Source organism: Lepisosteus oculatus, chromosome 2 (genome assembly GCF_040954835.1).
Source record: "Lepisosteus oculatus isolate fLepOcu1 chromosome 2, fLepOcu1.hap2, whole genome shotgun sequence".
In the NCBI taxonomy this organism is placed as follows: Eukaryota; Metazoa; Chordata; class Actinopteri; order Semionotiformes; family Lepisosteidae; genus Lepisosteus; species Lepisosteus oculatus.
Window position 1 is genome coordinate 52,873,592 of NC_090697.1, and position 27,581 is coordinate 52,901,172.

Consider the following 27,581-nt stretch of genomic DNA (forward strand, 5'->3'; position numbering starts at 1 on the left):
TAACAACCTTCAACTATCCTTTTCTCTTGTTCTTCCATCCAGTACCCCATTGGCCAAACCGAATTGTGAATAAGTGATTTAGCAAATTTTAATTCACAGATTTTGAGACCGTACTAAACATATTATGATCTCAAGCATGAAGTGTAATTGTATGATATTAAACATTATCGGATATCATATGTGTTCATTTATTTTCTACAGAGAACATGCAGCTTTGGAGGTTTTGACCTGTCCAATCGTTCTCTCCATGTTGTGAACAGTGCTTTTGAACCCTCAGTGAGTACTCTTTCAGAAATAAAAACAATTCAGGGACAAGTGGGTATAATTTTACATGTTGTTAGTAAAATTAAAAGTTAGGAAAGGAATAGTGTCTCTGGTCCTTACCATTTTTTAGTTACAAATTTAAAACATTTTCCTCTTACTTTTTGAGGGTTAACTACAATGTATATGTTAAAATCAATATATACAGATGCAGCCATTCAAAGTGCGCGGTACACACACGTACCGGAGGTAATTGGCTACGGCCTCGCGCATTGTGACACACGATGACGCGCGGTACCACGGTACGTGATTGGTTGACCGACAGGGGCACTCGTGGTCCGTTGGTCTGTCGTAGAAAGATTTACAGTAAACGTCTTTACTGTGCCCGTTGTAGTATTGAATGTTTATATGGAATTTTACCACTGAAGGGAAATCTAAGTAGCTGAGCATAAAAAGAATAGGAGCATACTGTAACGCATGTGAAGGCCATAAACAATATTCATTTTGGAACATAAACATACAGTATATGGCTGGTCTCGGTACTTTAAAGAAAACATACACACCAGTATTCCATTTCTCCCTAAACATTTTAAGCATCGAAGTCTTTAACTAACGAGATACCGTAGTCAACAAGCATACTTTTAGAATTTGATTAAAAGGGAATATAATATGGAATTGCGTATGAAATGTATGAGAGGTGAAACAGCCCTACACAGCCCTGTCGCAGTGCACGAATATAATTATATCTTATTAATTTATTTGGATACGCGATTCTTTTAATCCAGTCTTTGCTGTGCTCTAGGGGATCCTTGTGATATTTTGAGCTCTGGTCGAATGATAAGTGTCGCAGTTTAAATAATTTTCGTAGTTAGAAATTATGGAACGCTCTGTTAAAAGCAAGGGAATTTTTATGTCCGTTGCAGTTTTTTTGCAACATGAATATAATTATATCGTTATTAATTTCTTTAGATACGCGATTCCATATTATATTCCCTTTTAATCAAATTCTAAAAGTATGCTTGTTGACTCCGGTATCACGTTAGTTAAAGACTTCGATGCTTAAAATGTTTAGGGAGAAATGGAATACTGGTGTGTATGTTTTCTTTAAAGTACTGAGACCAGCCATATACTGTATGTTTAAATTCCAAAATTAATATCATTTATGGCCTTAACACGCGTTACAGTATGCTCCTATTCTTTTTATGCTCAGGTACTAAGATTTCCCTTCAGTGGTAAAATTCCATATAAACATTCAATACTTAAACGGGCACAGTTAAGACATTAAATATACATATACATACTGTATACAGTACAGTTTGCATACGGTAATATGTTTATGTTCCTAAATCAATCTCTTTTATGAGCATGTGAAAGGCATGGTGAATCACTGTACTTTGCATGATTGGAAACAAATGCGTGATTGCGAAATGCTGTGGAGTTACTTTTACAAAGACGGTCAATGAAAAAAAGAATGTGGACCAGGGCAATACTTTGAGTTTACAGCTTGTCCAAGGTCATTTATTATTAATAGTATTAGTAATATCTTCGTTAAAGACTTTGATGGCGACAGCTCAAACATGAGAGGTTGAGCTTTATTAGCTCCACCTTGCGGAAATTCCGGATACTTTTATTTTGCTTGCGGTATTATAGGAGAATTTACGGTAACTAGTGGTATTTACCGGTAACTCGCGGTAGACTGCGTAAAGCGCACCGGAAAATAATGCGGTATCGCCCGCGCATTTTGAATGGCTGCATCTGTAAGATAAAATATGTATATATATTTTCTCATCTTGCTTTACCCATGCTTTTTGATGTGTGGTTATATTGTTGGGTTCTTTGAAACATCTTCGAATCTTTTTTTAATTGTGTGGTATAGAGTAAAGAAGGAATTTACAGAGAAGTTGTGAAGTCTCCAACAACATCGCGAATCTCCCTTGGCAAAAAGGTGAAGTCAGTGAAGGAGACCATGAGGAAACGCATGTCCAAGAAATACAGCAGTTCTTTATCTGAACAGGTCAGGCTACCAGCAAATCTTTCTTCATCTCTGAGACATGAATTTTATTCAGGAGGTATGCTGAGGAAACAAGCATGTTAATAATGTTTTTGGTTTGGGTGTAAACTGGCTAATCATCAAATGTACACACACCTTTTTGAGCACTGGGCTAACCCAGAACAGTCCCTGTTGATTGCCTGGAACGTCCACATCTGAATTCTGTGGGAGTTGTTATTTGCTTGATGTGCATTTCAGAAAAGCACAATGTAATTCCACAGTACAGATGTCTCCTTGCCTTACTTGGCAATGTGGTCTCTGAAGAAAAATGAATAGAAGAGAGAAATGTTTTTTTCCAGACTAAAACATGCATATATCCTAACCACTTTTTGTGAAAAGAAATATGAAATGTAATTCTGAAATATTACATTACAGTTAAATTTGTTTTTTTGCTTCATTTACTTAATTATAAGTGAATAAATAATGTAAACATTATAATCTTATTTCAGTATTCAAAAGTAAGTAACTGGATGGGAAGTTATTCCCAGAACTACTGACCTTTGCCCTGCTAAGAAGCCTGCACTTACTGTATTAACAAAATTAAGAAATGTATTAAAAGGGTGTGGTCATAAGCAGCTGCCTCTCCATACCACTTAAAGTGTATGAAGTGTAAAATAACTTTCACAGAGTGTTATTGATTTTAAAGGATACAGAAAACAAAGGGCTTTATGGTAGGGGTTTACCACTTTCCATTGACATTGTTTGGATAAGGAGAAACTAGTGTGCAAAAAATATAGTTTGAGGTGGTTAAGATTTTAATTGAAACTTAAGAACCATTTTCTTTCTTCATGCCAGCAATAAAGCACCAAAGTCTAAATTATTAAATAAATGTATAACCTGACATTATTTTACTTTTTCTGTCATATATTTTTGAAACACTCAAGATATGTTATATTTTAGTTACTCAGATCTTTGTTTTTTATGTTAAAGATTTAATTCAAAAGAAGAAAACACAAATATTTTATATAAAACAGTAAGTTCATGGTTAAGCAACTGACTTTAAATTCTGGAGTGCCATCTGGTGGTGGATGGCAGCTATTTGTCATTATGCTTTACTCTTCATTCCTTTCAATACTTGTCCCAAAACAGCTTTTATTTGTATTATCTTCAAATATTAGATATTACGTTATTGAATGTCCTAAACATTTTCCCGTAAATCAGATATTTTAATTACTATGTAACACAGATATAGTGTGCTAGTATACATTGTACTTCTAGTATTTTTTTAAGCCCTTGAAATAATGTTAAAAAGCACCTAACTCAACCATCTAACTCAAGTCTTGTGGTGAAAATCGCATTCATTTGAGTGGTTGTTTGTACTGTTACAGTAAAGCTAAAACACATTGAATGTATAACTTTATATGAGACAAAAACATTATTCAGATTTTTCTTTGATGTCTTGTCAGGTATGGTTTCAACTAGGAGTTTGCTTTGCATTATGGGAAAAAAGTATGTTTTTGTCTGATTAGTTTGAATTTTGACGTCTTTGTGTGTGTGAAAGATGCAAGTTAAATATGATCTGTGTCTGTGTTCTTCTCCATCACAGTCAAGCCCTGATGGGACACCCAGCTCCCCTCAGTCTCCTCAGCCTGATACTGACTCATTAGAGAAGCCCAAGCTGAAGGCTGGAGGCTCAGTGGAGAGCCTGAGGAGTTCTCTGAGTGGACAGAGCTCCATGAGTAAGTGTGTATTTAAGCATCGTTGGAACTCATCACTCTTTTATATTCTTTCTGTATTCTGTGTCATGTCCATGGAGAAAGGAAAGATCTAGCTGTTACCAGAACTCTAACCAGAAATATTCACAGCTAAAAGCTCTTTTGAACTATAATAAATAGACATTTAGCAATTTTGGCTTCTTAGGCAAAATGGTTTCTTTTTCTTTAAGATGGAAGGGAAGTATCAGATGTCCATTGATGCCTCACTGGTGACAAAGGATACAAAGCATAAAAAAATCATTATGCGAGTGTTTTTAGAAGAATAAAGAATACAGATCTGGGATATTGATTAAATGGCTTTGGTGTCATTTTAATTAATTTATTATTAATGACTGACCAAGATAGACTTTGTCAGATAGAAGTATCTTTGACTGTTGAATAAGTACTAAATTCAGCGAGACAACTTAATATGCACAGGTACTGAGATCATTTTAATATAATATATTATATTATACTGAATTTAAAGCCTGTTAAAACTTGAGAACATAGAAAGCAATCAATATAATATGATAACCAATTCCTTATCAATGAACAGTATATGTGTACCATCGATAAGTTGAAGGCTAAACTAAGTCGGCACACTCGTGCCCTCAGTCTGGGGCATTAGGAATCCCAAACCTGGACAAAGTTATAGTGAAACAGTGAATGAAATCAAATTTTGTGGTTTATTGTAGAAACAAAGATGTTTGTTTCTGGACCTTAATATATAACTTTACAGGAAATAAGGTCATTACAAAGTGAAATCTTGTATTAGTATTGTATACATTTTCTAGTCAATGCAATCAGAATTCAAATTATACTTAAGAGAGCAAAACACTTCAAGCAATTTGTGGAGACACAGTACATACATTATAGTTTATAAAATATTTGTACAGTATCACTTTGGTGTCCTTTAAATTCCATTAGTAGTACATTAGTAAAAACCAGATGCAAGTGCCACCAGGGCACTCTTTGTGTTTGACTATATAGGCCTCATTTACAAGTTAGCAGGAGTGACCTCAAGAGTTGAGATAAGTTATTAACTATCAGGACTGGCTATTTTATAAGAAACTAAAGGATTTTAGAAGGATGTATTTACTCATTTTAGAAAAAAAACAATACTCCTTGCTACCTGTACCACAAGATGAAATGCATTGCAGATGAAAGATGTGATACCACAAGATGTTTTGCTGCAGCACATGCTTGTGCTTCATGTGTATTTTTTAGTTTGTATTTGAGGCCACAAAAGGACTGTTTAGCTTGAAGTTGATTTTTGTTTTATGTTTCATCTCTTAAATATAGTAGAATATGAGAGAAAAGAGTTTGTTGTAGATGGTGCACACATTAACAGTTTATGTTTAGCTTTTCCCTGGATTCCACACTGATTATTACTTTTCTTGAGAAAAACTGCAGAAGCCCCATCATTAAAATATAAAAAGATTATTTTTCTGTCTTCCTGTATTGATTTAACTGGGGATGATCTCAGTCTCTTGAGTAAGAGTTAGGAGTTTCACAGAAAACATGGCTGTCTGATTTCATGGTTCCTGTGTACATCTAGTCCAGATAAAGTAGCATTCCACTGTTGATAACTAAGGATTTCCTAGTTCAGTGCTGGAAAGTAGAAATAACAAAAGCATAAATTCCACAACCAAAATCTTGCTTTTCTTTCCACTTTTCATCACACGATGGCCCTCCCTTTGTTCTTTGGATATCCCAATCAAAACTCTTCATAATGTTTTTCATGTTCCAAGAGCTGCTCTGAATTATTTCTTTACTTCAAGACCTACCCTGGAGAAAAGATCCAAACCACTGCATATACTGTACTTGCGTCTTTTTAATTATTATTATTGGTAGTGGTGGTAGTAGTAGTATATACCTTTAATAATAATATAGACGTTTTAATACAGCTAGAATTACATAGAAACAATGTACACACCTGTCTTCATCAAGTGCTTGATAATTTTATGCATGTTTTATTTCCGAATCCCTATCAGAAAAGTATGCTTTTTAATAAACTGCACTTCACCTATTTCAAATTAAGCAAAGGAACAAAACAATTTATCCACTAAAATATTTTAGCTTGTGCTTGCATTTTAGAGTTTGTGTGAGGTTGTGGAGGAATTTGCTTGTGCCACCAAGAGAGGGAGAGCATGGTCTGGATACAAAGCCCTGCTACAGGATACTGAGCTGGCCCTGTGGTGTGTGTTGCAGGTGGTCAAACAGTGAGCACGACAGACTCATCAGCCAGTAACCGGGAGAGTGTCAAGTCCGAGGACGGTGATGATGAGGATCCCCCCTACCGGGGCCCCTTCTGTGGGCGAGCCAGAGTGCACACTGACTTCACCCCCAGTCCTTATGACACAGACTCCCTTAAACTGAAGGTATTCTTCCTGTCCACATGGATCTTATAATACACAGATTTCTTTTGAATTTAGTTTTTAAAAAAGATTTCATAAATGGATCCCTATCCTGTGTACTGCAAAATGTTTTGATTTACAAAGTAGCTGTGTCCAGAGATGAGAAGTTTGAGCCTAGAATTTACAGCTATCTGACTGTAATTGGGATGCCTAGAGCAACAGCGCAGAACTGACAGACCACCTCCAGGGTTGAGGTTTAGGATTAGCATGATGGTGGTCATTGAAGCGTATTCCCATGATTCTTTGCTGTAACCTGAAGTCTAAAGATATGATTGGCAATTCCAATTTCAAAGTGAGTATAAAATTAAAAACAAAGCAGTTGTCTATTTCTGGGATTCTCAGATCTCTGTTTTATTTTAAGTTGAAAGCTGTGAATCCTTCAATTAAGAGCATCATGTATTGATTTCATGCCTTAGATTGTATGTATTAGGTTTTCTCTTCTATTTGCTGCTCTTAAATCTTACATACACATTCTCTAACTTGTAGAAAGGGGATGTCATAGATATCATCAGTAAGCCACCTATGGGAACCTGGATGGGTCTTCTGAATAACAAGGTTGGCACTTTCAAGTTCATCTACGTGGATGTGTTGAGTGAGGAGGAGGAGAAGCCAAAGAGGCCTGTGCGGAGGAGGAGGAAGGGAAGACCACCCAAACCCAGCTCTGTGGAAGAGCTGCTGGAGCGCATCAATCTCAAGGTAAACCCACTAACCTATGCGAACTCGCCTCTCAGCACGTGTGCTTGAGCAACAATGTAAAACATTATCCAGGCTAGGACAGTGTATAGAGAATACATTTTCTATCTATATTTTTCTTTCTATTTTTACATGAATTTTAAGAATTGAAATGGTCTGTAAGGTTCAGAGTTTTTGCAGTTTTCTAAATTATAATGTGTTGACTGACATTATACCAATTACCTAACTTGATGGTAAGCATTTTATTTTAGCACTTTATAAAAAGCTTGGGTAATAACGTTTGTACATTCCTAAAAACATCTGTTAGACGCAGTCTATTTTTGGGAGTGAAATCTTTCCACTGACTCTACTGCATTGTGAAGAAGAGAGGCTCTAGACAACATACATATTTTAAAAGGTAAAGGTTTATTGCATGACGAAAGGAAAATAAAAGAGAGACAACATTTCGGCTGTGAAGCCTTATTCAGGTGTGAGGGAAAGAAGGAAACCGGCAGGTAGTGAAGCTTATAAAATAACAAAAGACAGGATAGTTGAGAGGAGGCAAGAAGCGGGGGAGAAGGAGTTTTAACACTCTGGGAGAACTAGAAGAGAGGTGTGAACTCAAAAACTGCAAATGAATTGAAAGGATAAGAAGCAGATGAGTCTGTCCTTAAGGGAAGGGGGAAGGGTGATTGTAGTTTCAGGATTAAATAAGTAAATAAGGATGATGGAAATACGTGATGCCATTTGGGTGACCCAGAGTTGTCCAGAGGGGCCTTGAATTTACATGGTGTTCAATATATATTTACAGGTGTACCTAATTGGATTGATGATCCGAGGGCTATTTTTGGCTCAGGAGAGATCCCTTTCAATAGCATGGGTGGGGTATCATCTGTTACTGAAAAAAGTGAATTTTGGGGCTTGGTTATGGAAGTCCGTGGCGTCACTGCAAAGTCATAGGAGCCTGAGAAACTGAAAAGGGTAGAGAGTTTTTAGTATGTGTGGGATGGAAGGAACTGTACCAGAGTTAGCTATGTGAATCTGTGTGTTTGTAATAGATAGACATAGAGAGTAGTGGATGGTAAATAGGTTTCCATACAGAAATGGAAAAGTTGTATAAGATATGTTAACTGTATACTTGAGGGATGGGTGGAAGTTGGTGAAATGATGCTCTTGCTGGTTGTTAGAGCATGTGGCGGCACTGACACAGTCGTCATTGTACTGCCTGTAAAGGTCAGGGACAAAGCAGGTACAGGAGGTGAAGAAGCATTCTTTTATCCAGCCGACAGAATTAGGATAGCTGTGTGCCCATGGCAACTGATGTACAGGCCCCCATTTTTGTTTCTGTTTTCTACGTATGCTGTCTAATGACTAATGTAAAACATGCATTCTGGAAACAGCTACTGAAGTGGTGTCACCAGAGGACCTCTGGTAATCTTCAAAATATTCATGTTGAGGAGCATGCCTGCATATTTTGTAAATGTATCTAATTTAAGGTGGCAAATGTTAACCAAAAAAGCTACTTAGTGCTTCAGTGGCTTTACACATCTCTGCCCCACAAACTGGAATTATAGGTGAAAAGGAAATCTTGACAGTGCTTTTATCAAGTTGTTTTTTAGTTGTTTATACATCAGTTAGAAAGTTAGGTATACAGGTAGGTGTATTACCCGCTGGGCATTTTTGCCTGTCCCACCTCCGCCAGTGCCTTTGGGCCAGCTGCAGGGTCATATGCCGAGAACTACCCCTCATTGATGCTTCATCCCTTTAATCCTGGAAAATCTCCTGGTGGTGGGGCAGTGGCAGGGACGTCTCCCTGCCACCCCCTGCAGCTGGCCTCAGTATCTATCTCTCCCAGTTGTTATCCCTTCACCGTGACCACAACAAAAGTCTCCCTTTGACTACTAGATCCACCAGCTGGCCTCACGAACTGTGTGTTCCCCAGCTTTTATCTTACCTTCTTAGTCACAGCCAGAAGCTTCCCTTTTCTGCCTCCTCAGCAAGCTCCTTCAGTGTCTTCCTCAGCTTTGCTCCCGTCACTCCAGTGTCCCTCAGTAGCCGCTGAGTGGATGTTCCAACGAAGCCTTGACTGCCCTCCATCCTCCTTCCCTGCACTATGCCACATATACTAAACTCTATAACTCTATCTCAGTTAGGGTGAATTTTCTTTTTTCCCCATTATTATAAATCACCCAGCTCTTCTCGGCCCCACATTTTATAAGGAATATAAAATGCTGCTAACAGCCCTTTCATAGATGATTGCCCTCCATCCTCCTTCCCTGCACTCCAAGCCTCCAAGCCTTCCTCCCACGGGATAGTCAGCTTCATCATTATGACCGTTCTGACTGTTGCAGACCATAACACAATGTCTGGCCTTAGCGTGGTTGTAGTGATTTTGGTGGGAAACCGGAGCTGCCGATTAAGGTCTACCCTCATGGTCCAGTAATTTCCAGAAGCAAAGATCGCTTTGTTCTCCCTCCGCATGATGCCCTGTGTTGACCACCCTTGTTTGACAAAGTAGGTTAACCGTTTTTGTGGGAGAGGGTGACCTGCTTCCTCTCTGCTTGTCTCCAGGACCTCCACTATCTTCCGCAGAACTTGATCGTGCGTGCCCAATTTTAGCATGAAAGAAACACATCAATGGCATTGCATCTCTTTAAAAATATTGTAGTAGCTCCAATTCAATAATTTAATCATAGCTCTGCATTTCAGTCGCAGTGGTTAAGTTTAAGGAATTGATAGTCATTCACATTGTTGTTCTCCTGCTTTTTGATTCTCGGAATCAGAACAGTATTATCATGTTTATGTTGAATTTAAGAGTTTAGAGAAGTGGAAGAGCACCAGCAGAGAGAAAAATGTTTGCAGTTAATGTTGTTTTATTCATTGCAGTTGGCCCTGGTTTTGTTCTAAGCTTTATGCTTTTTACCTCTAAATACAGGTGAGGTTGTGAAGGAGTGATCTTTGTGAGATTGCTTATGGAGCACTAAGTAAAATAAGAAGCTGTTATCTATTTTTATACTGTGTAGTTATCATCCTGACCAAAATAATTATTTGTTTTGTAGTTTTCTTTAGAAATAACAGGAAGCTCATTATTTAAATTACGGGTTTGTGGTGCACAGCCGACATTCTGTTTAAAGTACAAGAGGTGTGGGATGTGTACATTTCTTAAAATATATTGGATCTCTAACCAAAACTAGCTTTTTAAAATGTAACTTTGAGTAAATATCAGGATGCCTGTGAATATTCTAAAAGCCTTTACATTTTCTAAAACTTTCCTTTCCTGCCGTGTTGCATATTTTTATGTAATGCCTAGTAAAAGAGGTTTCTTTTTCTTTTGCCATAGGTAGTGAGAACCCAGTAAAATGATATGATTGTCTTCTTTATTTCACTTTGTGTTATGTTTACTTGGTAAATACTAATAAAACGTGCTGAAACATTGAGAAATGGAGATACAGAAATGGTATCACTTTTAAAAGAAAATGGGCTCTGGTATGATACCTTATTGATTAACCATTGGTCATTTGCTCATAATTCACCCCTCTTGTACCAGATGTTGACCTTTATAGCATGATTATGAGAGTTGAAAGTACACCAAGCATTAGAAGAAACTTCAAACTTCATTTATGCTTGTACTGTATGTTTGTTGCCTAAGTACTCATTCACCTAATTAGTGAGAGTTGCTGGGGCATTGGTGATGATGTAACTTAACCTGTTAATTGCAAAGCCTGGTGAAAACTGAAAAATGATACAGATCATAGAGGAACAAATATTTCCAGCTTATCAGAGAACAGTGCCTATTTTAGATTTGGTCCACAGCAGTGGACCACGACTGGTTTTAGTAAATAAGTTGGGTTTTGTTTAGAGCACCTTCATGGAAATAAAAATAAAAAATAAATTTGTATTTATCATAGATTTAGCTATGTAATTTCTATCCAATCTTCTAGGTGCTCAGGTTTCCTCACATAGTCCAAATACATACTGGTTTGAGTGAATGTTTTATCATTATTATTAATGATACAAATTCACTTTTGTTATAATGGAGTATATACAATGAAGAATTCATGAGGAGGTATTGACCTTCGTATTCATGTAAGAAATAAGTACATATTAATATCAATACAAGAATTAGCTAGCTATGGCTTTTAAATCTGTTTTCATTCTGCTTTTTTCTGTTTGCCTAGGAGCACATGCCTACATTTCTGTTCAATGGTTATGAGGATCTAGATACCTTTAAACTACTGGAAGAGGAAGACCTGGATGAACTGAACATCCATGACCCTCAGCACAGAGCAATGCTGCTGACCGCTGTGGAGCTGCTGCAGGAATATGACAGTATGTCTGCACCACAGGACTCAGTCAGGGCTCCAGACTTTCCCATTGATAAACATTTTGAAATCTAATATATTACCTATTTCTTATCCACTATTCCTTGCCCGCTATCTACACAGCTATTGTTCAGTCCAATGGAGAGCTCTTTTAACCTCTTCAGTGATTTTAGTTTGATTTAGCAGTTTTTAGAATGATGTTGTGATTCAAGATTCCACATATGTTGGAAAACACTGTTTTGTTTTACTGAACTTATAATATACTGTCTGTATCTGAACTGTTCCCAGGCAACAGCGACATGGAGAAAAGCGCTCATTCTGGGTCACAGGAGAAGCTTCTATCTGATGGGCAGGGCCTGATGCGAGACTCTCCCCGGGACTCGGGGTGCTATGAGAGCAGTGAGAACCTTGAGAATGGTAATGAAAGCCTACTGCATCTATAACAGTCTCCAACCAATGCCTCTTCTCTCTGGGCCACCTTCTTCTCCCATGCTTCAGCATTAAAAAAAAACAAGGAGAACTTGCTGCTACTTGCTTGATGCTCATCTCTCTGTCATCTCTGTGTGCTTCACCTTCTTCTTGTCTGCATAGTGGTGTAGAAGACTTGTTCACCTCCAGTCATCATTAATGCAATGTATTGGGATGGTCCAGTCAAAAATATGCAGTGTTTTTGAAAGGTTAGGCCGGTGTTATAAGTTCCATTAGTTCCATTAGCCCAGTGAGTAAATGAGAAAACTGTTTTTTATTTGCTTGTACTACAGGGAAGAGTGGCTTTCCAGAGAGCTGAATGGTGATGACTTGACATAAAGGCTCAGTTTGCAAGGCTTTTATGTTTTGGAAATTGCATAGTAAATGCACTTTCATATCCTTAAAAAGGCTGCACAGAGCAGTCAAAAGTGGTCTTTATGGTTTATTTGTGGAATAAAGTTGAAACTAAAAACAGACCTTCATTGTGTAACATGTCATTATGTTTGCTAGGTGGCCAAGAGATGTAGACTTTCTTTGACTATAAAAGGCACAAGTTAATTTTAGGCCGCAAGTGTAAAATAGATTTACATTAGAAGCCTATAGTTACAGAAATTGCACAGTGTTAGTATTAGCAATTCCAGATTTGAAAGGGTCCACATTTTTCTTTTTGAATCTTTATTGCTTAATAACTTTGTGAATGTTAATAAGTTGCCAAGATAAAACAACAGAATATAGTTAATTCCTGTACATTTCTTTTCCAGAGACATTTTATGATTCTGTTTTGTGTTTTCGGTGTGTTTTCATTTTTAGTGACTATAATGTTGCTGAATATCTTCGTGCCTAAAAAAGTAAACTGTTATATACTGATATTTTTAAACAATAGTACTCATTTTAAGGATAAAGGAATATATTTGTCTTGTATAGGAAAATGTTTTAATGCCGGTTAATGCAATGTAAAATGTATAGTTACATACTATACTTTTCCAAAATAATTTTAAATAATGTTTGCTTTTGGCAATTGTGAAGTTTGTTTACTATCTTTAAAGGTGTCAACAACTTAAATATTTATCTAGACCTTTTAACTCTCAAAACCATATTATTGGACTTCCCAAGTCCTGTACTGATTGTGTCCTTAAGATGTTCAATTGTCATGGTAGAGACTGGATTCTGGAATAAACTAATCTGTGATGTAAAAGCCTGCTTGCTTTTGTTCTCTACTGTTGCTTTTTGTTTTCCTCCTCTACTGTGCCTGTCATCACCTGCAATGTTTTGCCAGATATCCGTCTGAATATTAACTAAATCATTTGTTGGCATTGACTAAGCAGGAAACTAGCTTATGTAAATCTTGAGCACCTGTCCATTGTTTCTACTTTTTTCTATATAATTGATGGATCTGCTTCATTCTAGTATGGTTTCCAATAATTGTACACCACTGTAGTAACCTGCTTTGTCCCATAATCACTGAACTGAATTGGTGTATTCTGTGAAGTGAAGGTTGATTGAGATGTTTGTATAACAGAAATTGTAATATAATAAAACACCTTCTTTTAGCTCCTTAAAGTAAGTGAACCTACATTAATGTAGGGCTTTCGGGCTCACGTGGGTTTGCTCCTTAGACCCTGCGGTACCGCTGTGTAGTACGAACATGTTTTGATATTTCGACATATAAAAAATGTCAATATAGTGTCCATTATATTTACTATTTTAGTTTTTCAAAGAAATGTTTATTTGTTAAAAGAAAACTCATGGCGATAGCTGGATTTGAACACCTGACCTCAGCCTTATAAATCAGTCACTTAAGCCATCACACCAGAGACGCAGTGACATAGCAAGCAGTGAAACAGCCGTACACATATCAATAGAAAGTCTTATACTACTGTTTGTGCTACAGTACATGAATATAATTATATCGTTATTAATTTCTTTAGATACGTGATTCCATATTATATTTCCTATTAATCAAATTCTAAAAGTATGCTTTTGTTTACTCCGATAACGAGCGTATTCGCAGAAAAGGTTTAAACTATCACTTTTCTCACAAAGTAAGCGTACAGTAATATGGTCTGAAGGAGCATGTAAAAACGTTTCTGAAATAAGCACGTGTAAGTCTTTGATGCTTAAAATGTTAAGGAAGAAAGTAGAATACTGGTGTGTATTTTTTCTTTAAACTACCAATACCAGCCATATACAGTTTACATAATATGTTTATGTTCCTAAATTAATATTGTTTATGAGCATGTGAAAGGCATGGTGAATTGGAGATTCAGTTTACCAGAGTAATACTTTGAGTTTACAGCTTGTCCAAGGTAATTCATTATTAATACTATTAGTAATATCTCCATAAAGACTTTGATGCATAAAATATTTCTGCATAATTAAAATATTTATGATAAAGGTGGTAGGTTGTGTACTTTTGTCCAACTGAGCAATCTTGCTTCCATAAAATATACCAACTTTTTAATGCTTAATGATTAACATGCTGTAATACAGTTTAAATTTAAAAGTCTAAAGAGTATACATCTTAAATTCTTAATTGAATAAAGATTGTCCCTCAGCAGTGATCGGGATTCAAAATCAGGTGTTTTCTGGTGACAGCTCAAATGCTGTACATGAGAGGTTAAGCTTTATTAGCTCCACCTGGCGGTTTAACAAGGTGGTTCCGGATACTGTTAACATAATCTAATTTGCATGCAGTAAAATGATGCGTAATGTCACATTATGATGCGTTTTTATGCGACACGCCCACCGCGTTGTACTGCAGCATACCCTGCTTGTTTTGAATGGCTACATCTGTATCAAACTTTATTTTGCACAATTTGATTTCCTTTTGGCAACTTTTACCACATCATTGAGTGCCAAGACCTAAACAGCTATTTGGATTTTTATGTGATCAGTATTGATTTGATCTGGACTCGATATACTGTCTGCAGTATATTCTAGTAGTATATACAGCACTAGTACTTGTAGTATATTAACATTTGTTGTACATTTGATGCATCATTAGCTGACTGTGAATTTCACAAACAGCAGTGCATCACTGCCTGAGCAACACTATGGTTTTGTTGGCGTCAGCTTTGCAGGGCCTCCTTGGCTTTAAACTTTCAGTACCATCATTGAGAGATCCAATTACTCCTCAAGCAGCACTAGACATTCCAGAGTCCAGAGGACCCTGGAGGGCCCTGTGAATCTCACAACATATATAATATAACTTGCTAGTGGGTACATTTGAGGGAAATCACTCGCAGTCCTCCATTCCAGTTTCTCCTATCCTCGCCCGTCCTGTGATCGGGATCATAGTAAGTGAAGCTGATCACCAATTGCTGACTACATATGCAGTATATCATTGATATTTCAGAGACAGATAATCTGGCTTCCAACTTTTTCTGGGGCTGACGCTGTGTAAATATATCATGTAGTTTTTTTAAACAAGGTTTTCATTTGTCATTAAGCAGGTACTTTACTAAACGTAATGTGTTGTACAAGGTAATGTACAGTTTACAGCTCAGTTTCTGCAGTACTGTACTTTAAATGTTTAAATGTGTTAGTAAATAATGTGTTCTAAGTAGTTAATTTAAAACATTTAAAACTAAAAATATAAACAACCATCAGTGTTCTAAAGAATATACAAAATAAGCCATTAAAAATCTTTAATGTTATTATTCTTTTTTTTTTAATCCAGCAACTCTTTCTACTGCAGGGTACTGGATAATTGCTGGTCAAGTAAAACACAACACTCTGATTTAAAAGTGATGTATTAACATTTCTATTTTATTCCTTGATGGGGGAAAAGTGTTTTAGTGTCCTCTTTAATACCCTTTTATTTTTTATGTTTGTCAGCATGGATAACATGGTGATTATTGTTTCCTAGTAGAAAGTTACAGTAAAAACAGTCCAAGTAAAAACTTTACTTGGACACTAAGATGAGACTTCTCTCTCATTTTGGCAAGCATTGATAAGCAATAACAATCCTCATTTTAAACAGCACTCGAATTTAAGTATTCTCTTCTGTCAAATCCTATGCAAAGAAAAAGTTTTTTTTTATATTTGTCTCTTGTGCCTTAAGGTATATGAATTGTTATTTTAGGTAAGACCCGAAAGGTTCAACAGCCCACCAGACCAGGTGCCAAGTCCAACATGCTCCAGGGAGTAGACAGCCCTGCACTCCCAATGACTAGATCTACTGAAGTAATGCAGCAGGCCAAGAGAGAGCACAAGTGCCCCTTTCCCAAGCCTTCCATGAAGGCTTCCATCCTCAGCCTTAAAAAGAGTCACCGAAACTTTCAAGTGCCCATCAGCCACAGCTGTGAGGACCTGGATGGCTGTTCCTTGGTCCAGGAGTTTTGGAAACGATCTCGTTCACTGGGAGATCTCAATGAAGAACAGGGATTTGACAGAAAGGATATCCATAGTTTGGAGTTTACAATTGCCAAACAAGCTAATGTTTGCAAAAACTGTTTTAATGATCTGGGCTACAACAGGCAATTGAACAACATAGATGACAGGGGAGGAAGAGGAGCAGAACCACAACCTGTATTGCCACAGAGTCAGCCCAGAGAGTGTGCCTCTATTTCCTTTATAAGCCATGTGGAACATTCACTATCTTCACAGCTGTCAGTCAAATCATCATGCAAAGATCCACATCCTGATCAAGGGGGCACCAGAAGCACTACAGAGCCAGGCTCACAGGAGGGCAATACACAGACACCTTCCAAAAAGTCATCGCAACCTCCTCCAGTCCCTATCAAAAAATGCAGGGAGCGCTTAGCAAATGGACTTTATCACCCATCTTTAATTGTTCCAAACCCAGTTGCATCTTCCCTGCACGTAAAGAAGAACAATCCTTCCAATCCTGCTGATTGTGCACCTCCCTGTACCTCTCAAGAGGAGCCAGGGACCCCTCCTGCTGTGCCTCCACCCTGGCTGTCTGACCTCCCAGAGACAGCCTGTCCTCATATACATGGAGTCAAACTGGCTGCAGGAAGGAAGATCTCATATACAAAGGGTGCTGACCTGGAAAAACTTATAGAGAAGAGACTGGAGTCAGAGGAAATTGATCTCACCGAGGAGCCCTATTCAGACAAGGTAACTTCAGTTAAACTTGAGCCTAAACGTCTCATGTTAAACCACACACTAATCTTATTGTAAAAGACCAATATGCTTGAAATATAAACTCAGTTTCTACTGATGAAATCCCTTTTGATGTTATGATAGTATGATGTATTGATACACTGAATTGAGTAACAATCTGTAGTTAATATTTATATTTATATTCAACAAGAAATGGATATAAATAATGTGCCCAGTTTTGTTTACTTGATGGACTTCTATAAGAATTCTAAGTATTTTTTTATCTTTTTTAAGTTCTTAGACTAGACTGCCTGGCAAATTCATAATAGACTTTTTGTGAATATAATTTTGTGAAAAAATGTGAGTACTGCATCAAACATAGAGCACCATTTGTGTATAAAAAACACATTTTCTTTTCATTATTAATCTAATTAGGTAAAATATTTTGCATTATTAGCTCATTGTTATTAGCTGCTGAATTGACTGAAGTGAAACTTGGCATTCTTATAACATAAGAACATAATATCACAAAAGACAGGAGGCCATTAAAATCTAGGCTATTTCATGGTTAGTAGTTACTACTTTTTTACCATTACAATTTTTACCATTTGCATCAGAAAAGTTGCACAATTGTTAATGAAAATGTGGGTCACCTGATCAGCATTTGTTCCTCTCTGTTGATATGTGGTCCATATCACTAACTCATACAGTTAAAAAACTGTTTGAACAAAATATGTTAAGCATGCTTAGTATCATTCTCATGATTACCAAAATGGCTGCACACCTGTCATTCATTTTGTTCTCACACCACAACCTGCCTCTGTTTTAGAAAGCACTATACCAAATGAATCAAGATTTGGCAGATTTTGTGAATCAAACAAAGTTGCATTTTATTTGTATCAAACAAGAATCAGTGATACTTTTCCAGCACATTATATGTGCACTTTATTTGCCTAGTATGTTACAGGTACAAGGGATTTGATCTGGTGTCTTGGTGCAAAAGCATTGAAATAATTCTATAATACAAGTACACTTCACACAAAGAACATTCACAGGTCCACAGTTATATACACACTACATCCTGTTTTAATGGGTTAAGCAGGGTGAAGGCAATGGGGAAGAAGCTGTTTTTATCGACCAGTAGTGTCTTTCCGAGGCACATTTTTTAAATAGAATTGCTAATTGCTCTTCTTAAAAAATGTTTGTCTGGCGCCAAATTTGGTTTCACTCTAGTTCCTCTAGTTTATTTGCAGTATACTCATACTGTAAAAGCACGTGTTGTGTAGAGACTTGCATGGAACCTAACCTGTTGTTGTGTAGGTCAGGTACTGTATATTATGATTCATTTTTTATACTGGAGTAAAAATACTCCTTTTAAAATAACTGAATATACTGCAGTACTGAATTATAATTTTTTATACACCTGAAAACATGGTTGAATCTACAATACATTAAACAATAAGCTCATCATTTCTGTTAGATTTAAAATAGAAGTAAACCAGTATTTTAATACAGGCCACAGATTGTGTTATTGTTTTAATGAGCAGTAAAATAAATATTTATGGACTTTCACTGGTGGGAGTTGCCGCCTTGTCTGACCGTGTGGTTTTTCTGTATGGCGGCAGTATAATTGTCTTCTCCCAGGGCATTGCTTGCTGTTGCATCCCATGTTGAAATGAGAAAAGCAGAGCTATCACGTATAAAGCTTCATTTTAACCTTCCTGCAAATGTAAATATTGAAACTGTTCTCATGTTGGATGTTGCATATCTAATATGATTGGGACTTAGAATATATATTGCTGTTCATTCACATGCACAAGAGTAATTTCGCTATACAGAGTGCTAGTGTTGAGTGTGACAAGTAATAAGCATAAAAAACCTTTAGTGTCAGGTGTTGCTGCTTTGTCAAACATGACAGTATTAAATTTGGTTTTTACAACAAAATTGATTATTTTATATTTCTTTACTCTTGGTTGTTAATGGCAGTTACAATATGGTTTAAATGTTATTATTGTAATTTAAAAAGTGGGTTAGTGTCTGTATATTCTTATATATGCCACATGCTATATTAGAACAAATATGAGATATTTATTATAGAATCAGTATTAAACATTAAGTCTTGCACAAGCTAAAACATTCATTATGTGTATTTTGTGACAAAACTGCTTAATCCAACTGGTATAACAACATACCATATACGTTCTCGGTATGTTCAGTTCATAATGTCTATTATTATGTATATAACATCTTGTTATTCAAATCCAAAAACATTTTATATCTGATATGAAATGCAGTCATCACCTGCTCCTTTCTTCCATTGTCTCCCACATTAACTATAAAAAAAACTTTGTTTACCAGTTAAGAAGTTATTATCCTATAATATATACTGTATAGGAACAAGAAATAGGTTTATTCCATGCTGAAAAAAACATTGAGGTTGTGAAATGAAACTTACAATGAATGGAGACAATTTATAAGAAATTCTAAATCTTCTTCTAAATTCTAAAAATTCTAAAATTCAAAATTCTTTCTTCTAAATTTTCTCCATTCATTGGAAGTTTCATTTCACACCTCTCTACACCTATTCTGACTTCACACCTCTTGATTGGCCTCTCTTTCTGTGCCCTGCTCCCGCCTCTCACTCCTCCTCTCTCCCAGCCTTTGTTCTCCCGCTACATTACCTTTGCTTACTGCCTTGTCTTTCTCACACCTGAAGAAGGCTCCACGGTCAAAACGTTGTGTTTTCTTTCTTCTTTTTTTCAGCCTGGAATAAACCTATTACTTGTTCCTTTGCAGCCTACGTACGCTGTTGCAGCTACACACCTGAATATATACTGTATATCCTATAAAGGGACTTACAAGTACAGGTGCTTAGATTTATCAGTTTGGTGAGGGGCATGTACAGTGAGGATGAAGTGCAGAAGTGAGAAAATTGCTTTACCAGTTGGATTAAAGAAGATCTTTAAGTAGCCCAGTTTGTATAGGTGCAGGATAGAATTTAGCTAACATATCAAAGTTAACACCCCTCTGTTACTAACAAATTATTGAGTTCGTTAATGACCAAGACCTCAGATTCGTGGTTTAACATCTTATTTAAAGGATTAAACCTTCCTATAACACACTACCTGGTTGCTGTACCAACACCACATACAACAACAACCTGTTAACCTTTTGTTAATACTAGTCAGTAGCAAATATTAAGTGTACCACACACATACAGTACCACACATACTGTACATACCACAGAAAAGAAAGCAGGTCATCTAACCCATTGGTGGGTAGTCATTAATTGATCCAAGGATATCATCCAGCCACTTCTTGAATGAAACTAGGGCATTGGCTACCCATTTAACCACATACCACATGTCTGGATACTATACTCCCACTTTGTCTATACATATACAATATGTGTCTCCCACAAACCTTCATAAGAAATATAATTACATTTATTTTAATTCAAAATATAGCCAAGAAATAAACTCACTCAAGTTCCACTCCTGTTCATTGCCCCTTACACTGAACACTCCTTGGGAAGCACTCAGATTCTCTTCTTTCATTGATAAGATTATTGTCTTTGTGGAAGAATGCACTGATATCTGGATTACATATAGAAGACTCCCACAAATCTGTTTAATCTCTGCACTTTGGCATTCATGTATACATTTGAAATTCCTTGTTTTTTTAACAGGATTATGTCAGAATTGTCAGGTTCATAAATTATTTAATAAAATATAGTATAACATTATTATAAAGGAGGTACAAATTAGTAAATTAGTAGAAATATATCTACTTGGAGCTGTACATGAATCTTCATGCCACCAAACTAGCTATTTTATGTACTATTAGATCAGACTGTTTGCATCTTATTTCCCAGTGAGAAAGATACATTCCTCAGAAGCCTTTAAACAGTGTAATAATTTTCAAATAAATTTATAAATTTAAATTGCAAGATATTCCGCCTAACTTGAGTTACATGTGCAGTACTGCTTAATGCATCAGGTGACAAACATCACAATTTCCAGTTATAGTGAGATAATAATTTTTCTTGTTTGAATCTTGCATTATGTTACATTGACAGTCTGGGTTTTTTCAACTCAACAAAACATCTGTCGCAGAGATGACTGTTGGTATAAAATGAAATTACCTGATATATCATTTGAAATAGGAAAATATTATAAGAATTACAAATTATGACTGGAGCTGAACTAATCTAAAATTAAATGTTTGCCAGCAGAGTGAAAAGCTAAAAGAGCATTTTTTTTAACATGAAGCCAATTTTTTCTGATTACCTGAAGTCTGAAGCAATTAAGCCTGTATGCCAACATACAGTATAGTAGTTTGTGATGACCCAGAAATTAGTTGTTTTTTGTGTTGAATGAACTGCAGGAAAATTTCTTTTGTAGTTCAACTCCTTTCTTCTAACACACTGATTTACTGCTAATTTTTGTGGTCTATGCTGACTAAAATAGTGTTGTTGCAGCATGGCCGCTGTGGAATCCCACATTCCCTGGTGGAGAGGTATGCTGAAGACTTGGAGCAATCTGTGAATAATGTGGCCTCTACTATGGACCAAGTTAGAGTAAAGGAGCTCCGCAAGCAACACCGCATGGCAGTGAGTGTTCTGAGGCCTAAAAGAGGGGAAGATTTGATTGAAATTTTTCCAGTAAAGTATGGTTCTTGTGAGTTTAAAAAAAAAAAAAGATTTTCAGATAAAATACATAAAACGGTTGGGACAAAAAACAAATGGAAGGATGTGCCCTTGCAAGCAAAAATGTTTGAGGGTACAGACATTTTGAATCTGGGGGTGTTTTGGATCAGATGTATTCATCTGATTCTCTTCAGTCCTTCATTACTTTATCTTAGCAAAGTGCCAGCTTTCCTCTAAATCTGAATAAAACATTAGAAATTGTGCATTTTGTTTTTAGCTTTAAACTCAATAAAGAATACATACCCCTCAAAATTGCCCTTAGAACAGATTCTGTTTAGCAAATGTTTATGTCAACAATTTTAAATTGAGTTGCTACTAAAGACAATATTCAGGATTTATATAATTTGTAACAGGAAACAAAATCCTGGCTATAATCTCCAGCAGTTATACTTTAATCCATGTAGAAATCAGCCTACAAATATTAATAACTTCTGCACTCTATATTCTTTATGAATACTAGAGAATGTTCTGGATTATGTGTATATACATTACCATACATAAGTACATTTGTTGATTGATTGATTGCTTGATTGACTATAATGTCAATGTACAATGTATGTACATTTTGTCTCTCCCCAGATACCATCTGGAGGTCTGACTGAAATGTGCCGGAAGCCCTTGTCTCCAGGACATATCAGCACAGTGTCTGACTGGCTGATTTCAATAGGACTGCCCATGTACATTCAGTTGTTCACAGCAGCAGGGTACAATACACTGAACCAAATCTCATCAATGACAGAGACTAAGTTCTGGGAGGCTGGGGTCAAGGAAGAACGGCACATCAACAGGCTACTGGTGGCTGCCAGGCTGGTGCAGGCTGATAGTGCTCAGTGAGAATTCATTATTAGCAACTGAAAATGGTTCTACGGTGATTTCTTGTTTTGTTTTCTTTTTGGGTGTTTACAATAATGTTGATCTGACTGCCAAGAATTAAATATTGGAGGCCTTTAAATGAACAACAAAAAATCCACTTTATTTCTTTTTAAACTGTCTCTCCTTTAGACACAAGTGCTGGTTTGCCTGGGAAAATCCAAGAATTGCATTTGAATGAATCTTACGGTTTTTCTGTTGAGGTAGGGGTTTTATTGACAGTTGTGAGAGACTGTTTGATAAGTGCTTTATTTTTGTCTGTTTTGCTTATAATGGACCTAGTAAGCAACAAGGGACTGTTACTAGGCCAAAACATTTTGTATGTTTTTAGAGTACAGCTGTTAATTCCAACTGTTTTAAAGTGGTTTAACATTTATTAGATGAGTATATTGTAGTTTATTATAGTAAGCAACAAAGCAGCTTAAATAAAACAACAGTGTCCAGCTTTTTGTATTATCTTATAATTTTAATAAAGTATGTTTTTTTGGAGCTATATTACCACTAATATGTTTTCAAAAAATACCAGAATTTCACCAGGGGCAGGTTTCTAATTCCAATAGCAGTACATGCCGCTATAACCAGGTTCAAATGATGAACAGAATGTTTTTTGCAACGTCTGTTTGCAAAGTGGGCAGATCCTACTTTGTTTGAGAACTTCCTTCCTGTGGAGCATTTTTGTAGATTAAGGCATTCTTTACACCTAGATCACTTTTATACCTCTCCCAAAAAGCATAAAGTCCTTGAATGTGTAGACACTTTATGCAAGACTTCTTATACAGTACTAACAAACCTGCAACAAATATTGTTTTGCTTGTTTTATGTTGCCTTATGAGTATACTGTATAAAACACGCTTTAATAAATATCTACACATGTAATCAGTTCCTAATAATCACAATTTACTGCAATCTCTGCCTTTAATTTGTATTTTACTCCCTTTTTCTTGTAATTGTGATTGCTTGTAGAACATGTACTTTTGACAGGTATATGAGGATACCACCTTCTTTTGGAGATCCTTTGATCATTGATGAGACAGTAGCTGTGTTTTTAGACAGGGCAAATGTGTCAAGTTTTTAAATGCTTATACATGTCATTCAGTTTAAGATTTGAGGTAAAGAGTTAAAAAAGCTTGGCGCAGCAAATACTATATGTTTGAGCAGTTTGCTGCAATTATTCATATGAAACTTATTTGCCTAGTTTGTCACATAAAAAGTCAGAACGCATGTCATCACAGAACTGATTATGTACTGTATAAAGACTTTATAAAAGTAATGAAAGGAAGACAATATAATCTGGATGTTAAGAAAAAAGCCATGTATACAGAATTACACAATCCTGAAGTATGTTCAGTAGTACCAAAAGAAGCATCCTTCTAGATTTTAATGAATCAGCAAAGCATTTCCATCCCTCATAATTGATCAAATTTTCCTGTTAAAAAAATTGCGGTTGACTTCAATCAAGGCAAAAAATATATACAGCCTGCTATAAATGTGAATATAGTCTGTGACAAATATTGATGTGAGAAATTAATAATCTGTTTTTTCAATTTGCTTTCCACTAAAGAGACTGTATTAGCAATTTAAATATCCACTGATCCAATATAGGTATTTCAAGATCCTCAATAGATGGAGTGCATGGCTCAATTTAGTTCTTGAACTTCCAAACATAGCATGTGCAGTACAAAGTATGAGCACTAAAGGGCAATATAGAACACCATGGTATTTATGGTGAGATTCTGAAATCAATGCAGATGCAATTTAAAAGAAACACAATAAAGTGGCATAAAAAAGATTATGTCAATGAATTTTCTAACCAGGGTACCTGAGGGTAAAGTGTTCCATTCATTCACAGATGTGAAGGTGTTAGTCTATTCTGGTTTCTTGATGTACACACCTGTACCTTGTTTCAGGACCTGTAGTTGAAGAAAACACAGAGGGAAAGGGCAACAAATATTTGGTCAAAACACCATAGTATTTTGACAAATTGTCTGAACATAGTCAGGGAGAAAGTTTGAAGAGGTAATAGATTTAAGAAAAAAATATATAACTCCTTCTTTTAGTTTACAGTGCTTTTATAAGGATTTGTGTGACGTACATGATGGTTTAAACACAAAGTGTGTTTTATACTGCCTTATTCTGTTGTTGCCCTCCTGGTCACAAGTGCCATTTAATGAGAAGGCAGAGAAGGCAGCGACTATCTTACTTAAATATTGATTTAGTTAGGGATGACTGTTTTATCTATTGAAGTTCAATATTTAAAGCTTTTGAAATGTATGTGTTGCATACTTCCTTATTTTAAACCTTTATTCCAGGCCTAGTGCAGATTTATAGTATTATCCCCCTCCTTTTCACAGACGCACCAAGGGTTGTCTGCAGCTTACCTCAAGTTTTGAAACTGTATATATATCTTACACAGACAGAAGACTGTTTATTTTAAAAGCACTTTGGAATCATAAATGTTTCTGAAAAACACCTTGGTAACCACCAGATTTACATAGTATGAATGCATATTCAGCTTCTTTTAAAAGTGAATAGATTAGGTTGTAGTATTTGTATAATCATCAGAGGCAGAATTTCCCAGTCCAAATCAAGCCATTTACAGTACATTTAGTCCTAATGCCAAGTCACTAATGATTCCCTAATTAAGCTATGTTTCAGTAAAATATCTCCAATTAACTGTTATATGTAATGTATGTAATGACTAACAAATGTTGCACATTCTGTACATGAAATTGATATTTAAATAAATTATTTTTGCCTTTTTTGCTTTTCACATAAAATGTAATTAGCTGTATTATATCAGTAGAAATGCATATTGCTTTATCCAGTGAAAAGCTACAGTATGTATTGTAAAATGTGTAAAAATACTCTATACTGTTTCAGCTAGCTAATAATTGTCCTTAAAGATTTTGCTTGTGTATTGAAACACAGAAAAGGGTCTATAACTATTTGTCATTCTGAAATAAAATTTCTTGGCATCAATAACTGCTGAATGCATTGTTTTGTTCTCCAAATCCAGCAGTCATGTCTGAAGTGAATCACGGTGAATCACAGTGGGCATGCAGTGGTAAATTTTGACAAGTCAAAATGTGCCTGGTTTATTGTGCATTTTAATTGTTGATTTCATAATATTGTCTGAGTAATTAGTTTCTATGTTTTTTATTTTTAGCATCCTTTTGTCTCTTTTCTGCTTGATCACATTTTTATGGTATTAAAGAATATGGAAACTGGTAGTAATTGTTCTTGGGATTTTGGTAATTGAATGTACTTTCAAGGACAATTTGGAAGCAAAGTGATAATAAACCTGACACAAATACCTCCATTTCATTTAATAATTGTTGTTATCTTGTTATTTAACCACTCCTGTTTTCTGGCTATGGACATGTGCATTCTTCTTTAGGGTAATAGCAGTGAGTCCAGATTGTTCATAGAAATTCAAGTAGGTATCTGCATGCGTAGGCTACAAAGGAACAAGTAAAGTTTTATTCCATGCTGAAAAGAAAAGAGACACAACATTTTGGCTGTGGAGCCTTCTTCAGGTGTCACACATTTTCAGCATGGAATAAACCTTTACTTGTTCCTTTGCAGATTGTTAGTATATTGGTGCATGCGTGAGAACAGTTAAGGGCCTCCATGAGTGCCAATCTAATGCAGTCAGAGCAATAATCTCAAATCATGAGAAACTAAAATGCTACAGTACATTCTAGAAAATACTGTATGTTGTTACGTATAAATAATGGTTTAGTATTAAAACAATTCACAATTAAAGTAACATTTAAATGTTAGGTCATCCTGAATTAATTAGATAGATACTTTATTGATCCAGTGAGGGAAATTGCAGTGCAACAACAGCTTTACACAGACAACACAGCCACAGTGTTACAAATGATAAAATAATAATAATAGTACAATACATACAATACAATCAGTACAGTGAGGTGCGCTAAAAGAGTTACTCACAGGCCGGACACACAAAGAACAAACTAGAACAGAACAGTACGCAGAAAAATCGTATCACACATATGAATATAGATATAGATGTAAATATATATATAGATATAAATACAAGTTATAGGTTTATTCCATTTATTCCAGAATGGAATAAACCTATAACTTGTTCCTTTGCAGCCTACGCTTGCTGACGCAGCTACCCACCAATAGATACAAATATAAATGTATTGCACGGGTCCCTGGCATATATTGCACAAAAAACGGTTGTTAACAGGAAAAGAAAGAGAACAGATGTAGCAGTAGATGTGTAGATGTGTTCAGTCCAGAAACAGGTCACTGTCAATGTTGTCTCTGCCCAGACGCAAGGTGGATGCGTTGTACAGTCTTATGGCAGAAGACAAGAATTACCTCCTGTAGCGCTCCCTGTTCCACTGAGGATGAATCAGCCTATTGCTGAATGTGCTCTTCATTTCTACAAGCCTGTCATAGAGGGGATGGGAGATGATGTCCATGATGGCCTCTAGTTTGGGCACCATTCTCCTCTCAGCCACTACCTCCAAGGGGTCCAGGTCAGACCCAATGACAGAGCTTGCTCTCCTGATGAGCTTGTTCAGCCTTTTAGAATCCACTGCTCTAATCCCAGGGCCCCAGCATACCACTGCGTAGAAAATGGCGCTCGCTACCACCGACTGATAGAACATATGTAGTATCTTACTACATACATTGAAGGACCTGAACCTCCTCAAGAAGTAAAGTCGGCTCTGTACCTTTTTATAGATGGCCTCGGTGTTCTTAGACCATTCCAGTCTATCGTCGATGTGCACTCCCAGGTACTTGTATGAGTCCACTATCTCCACACCACTCCCATGGATGCAGACAGGAGTAGGTTTGACCTTTTTCCTCCTGAAATCTACCACCAGTTCCTTTGTCTTTGTTACATTCAGTTCCAAGTGGTTCTCCCCACACCACTCCACAAAGCTGCTGACCAGTCCTCTGTACTCCTCCTCCTGCCCACCCTTGATACATCCCACAATTGCAGAGCCATCTGAGAACTTCTGCAGGTGGCATGACTTTGAGTTGTACTTAAAGTCCGAAGTATAGAGG

At 36.3% G+C, this 27,581-nt stretch overlaps 1 protein-coding gene across 9 annotated transcripts in view; it reads left to right on the forward strand.

Annotated features, from left to right (window-relative positions):
* Positions 1-25,853, forward strand: part of sash1a (SAM and SH3 domain containing 1a) — a 436,741-nt gene extending 410,888 nt beyond the window's left edge. For all 9 annotated transcript variants that reach the window (XM_015348122.2, XM_015348115.2, XM_006625870.3 and 6 more), the window contains 10 exons: positions 202-276; positions 2,138-2,275; positions 3,858-3,990; positions 6,217-6,386; positions 6,909-7,118; positions 11,273-11,423; positions 11,705-11,833; positions 15,969-16,966; positions 21,432-21,563; positions 22,239-25,853. In XM_015348122.2, the coding sequence (XP_015203608.1) occupies positions 202-276; positions 2,138-2,275; positions 3,858-3,990; positions 6,217-6,386; positions 6,909-7,118; positions 11,273-11,423; positions 11,705-11,833; positions 15,969-16,966; positions 21,432-21,563; positions 22,239-22,493 (2,391 nt within the window). In that variant the 3' untranslated portion in view covers positions 22,494-25,853. The remainder of the gene's footprint in view (positions 1-201; positions 277-2,137; positions 2,276-3,857; positions 3,991-6,216; positions 6,387-6,908; positions 7,119-11,272; positions 11,424-11,704; positions 11,834-15,968; positions 16,967-21,431; positions 21,564-22,238) is intronic.
* The last annotated feature ends 1,728 nt before the right edge of the window (positions 25,854-27,581 follow it).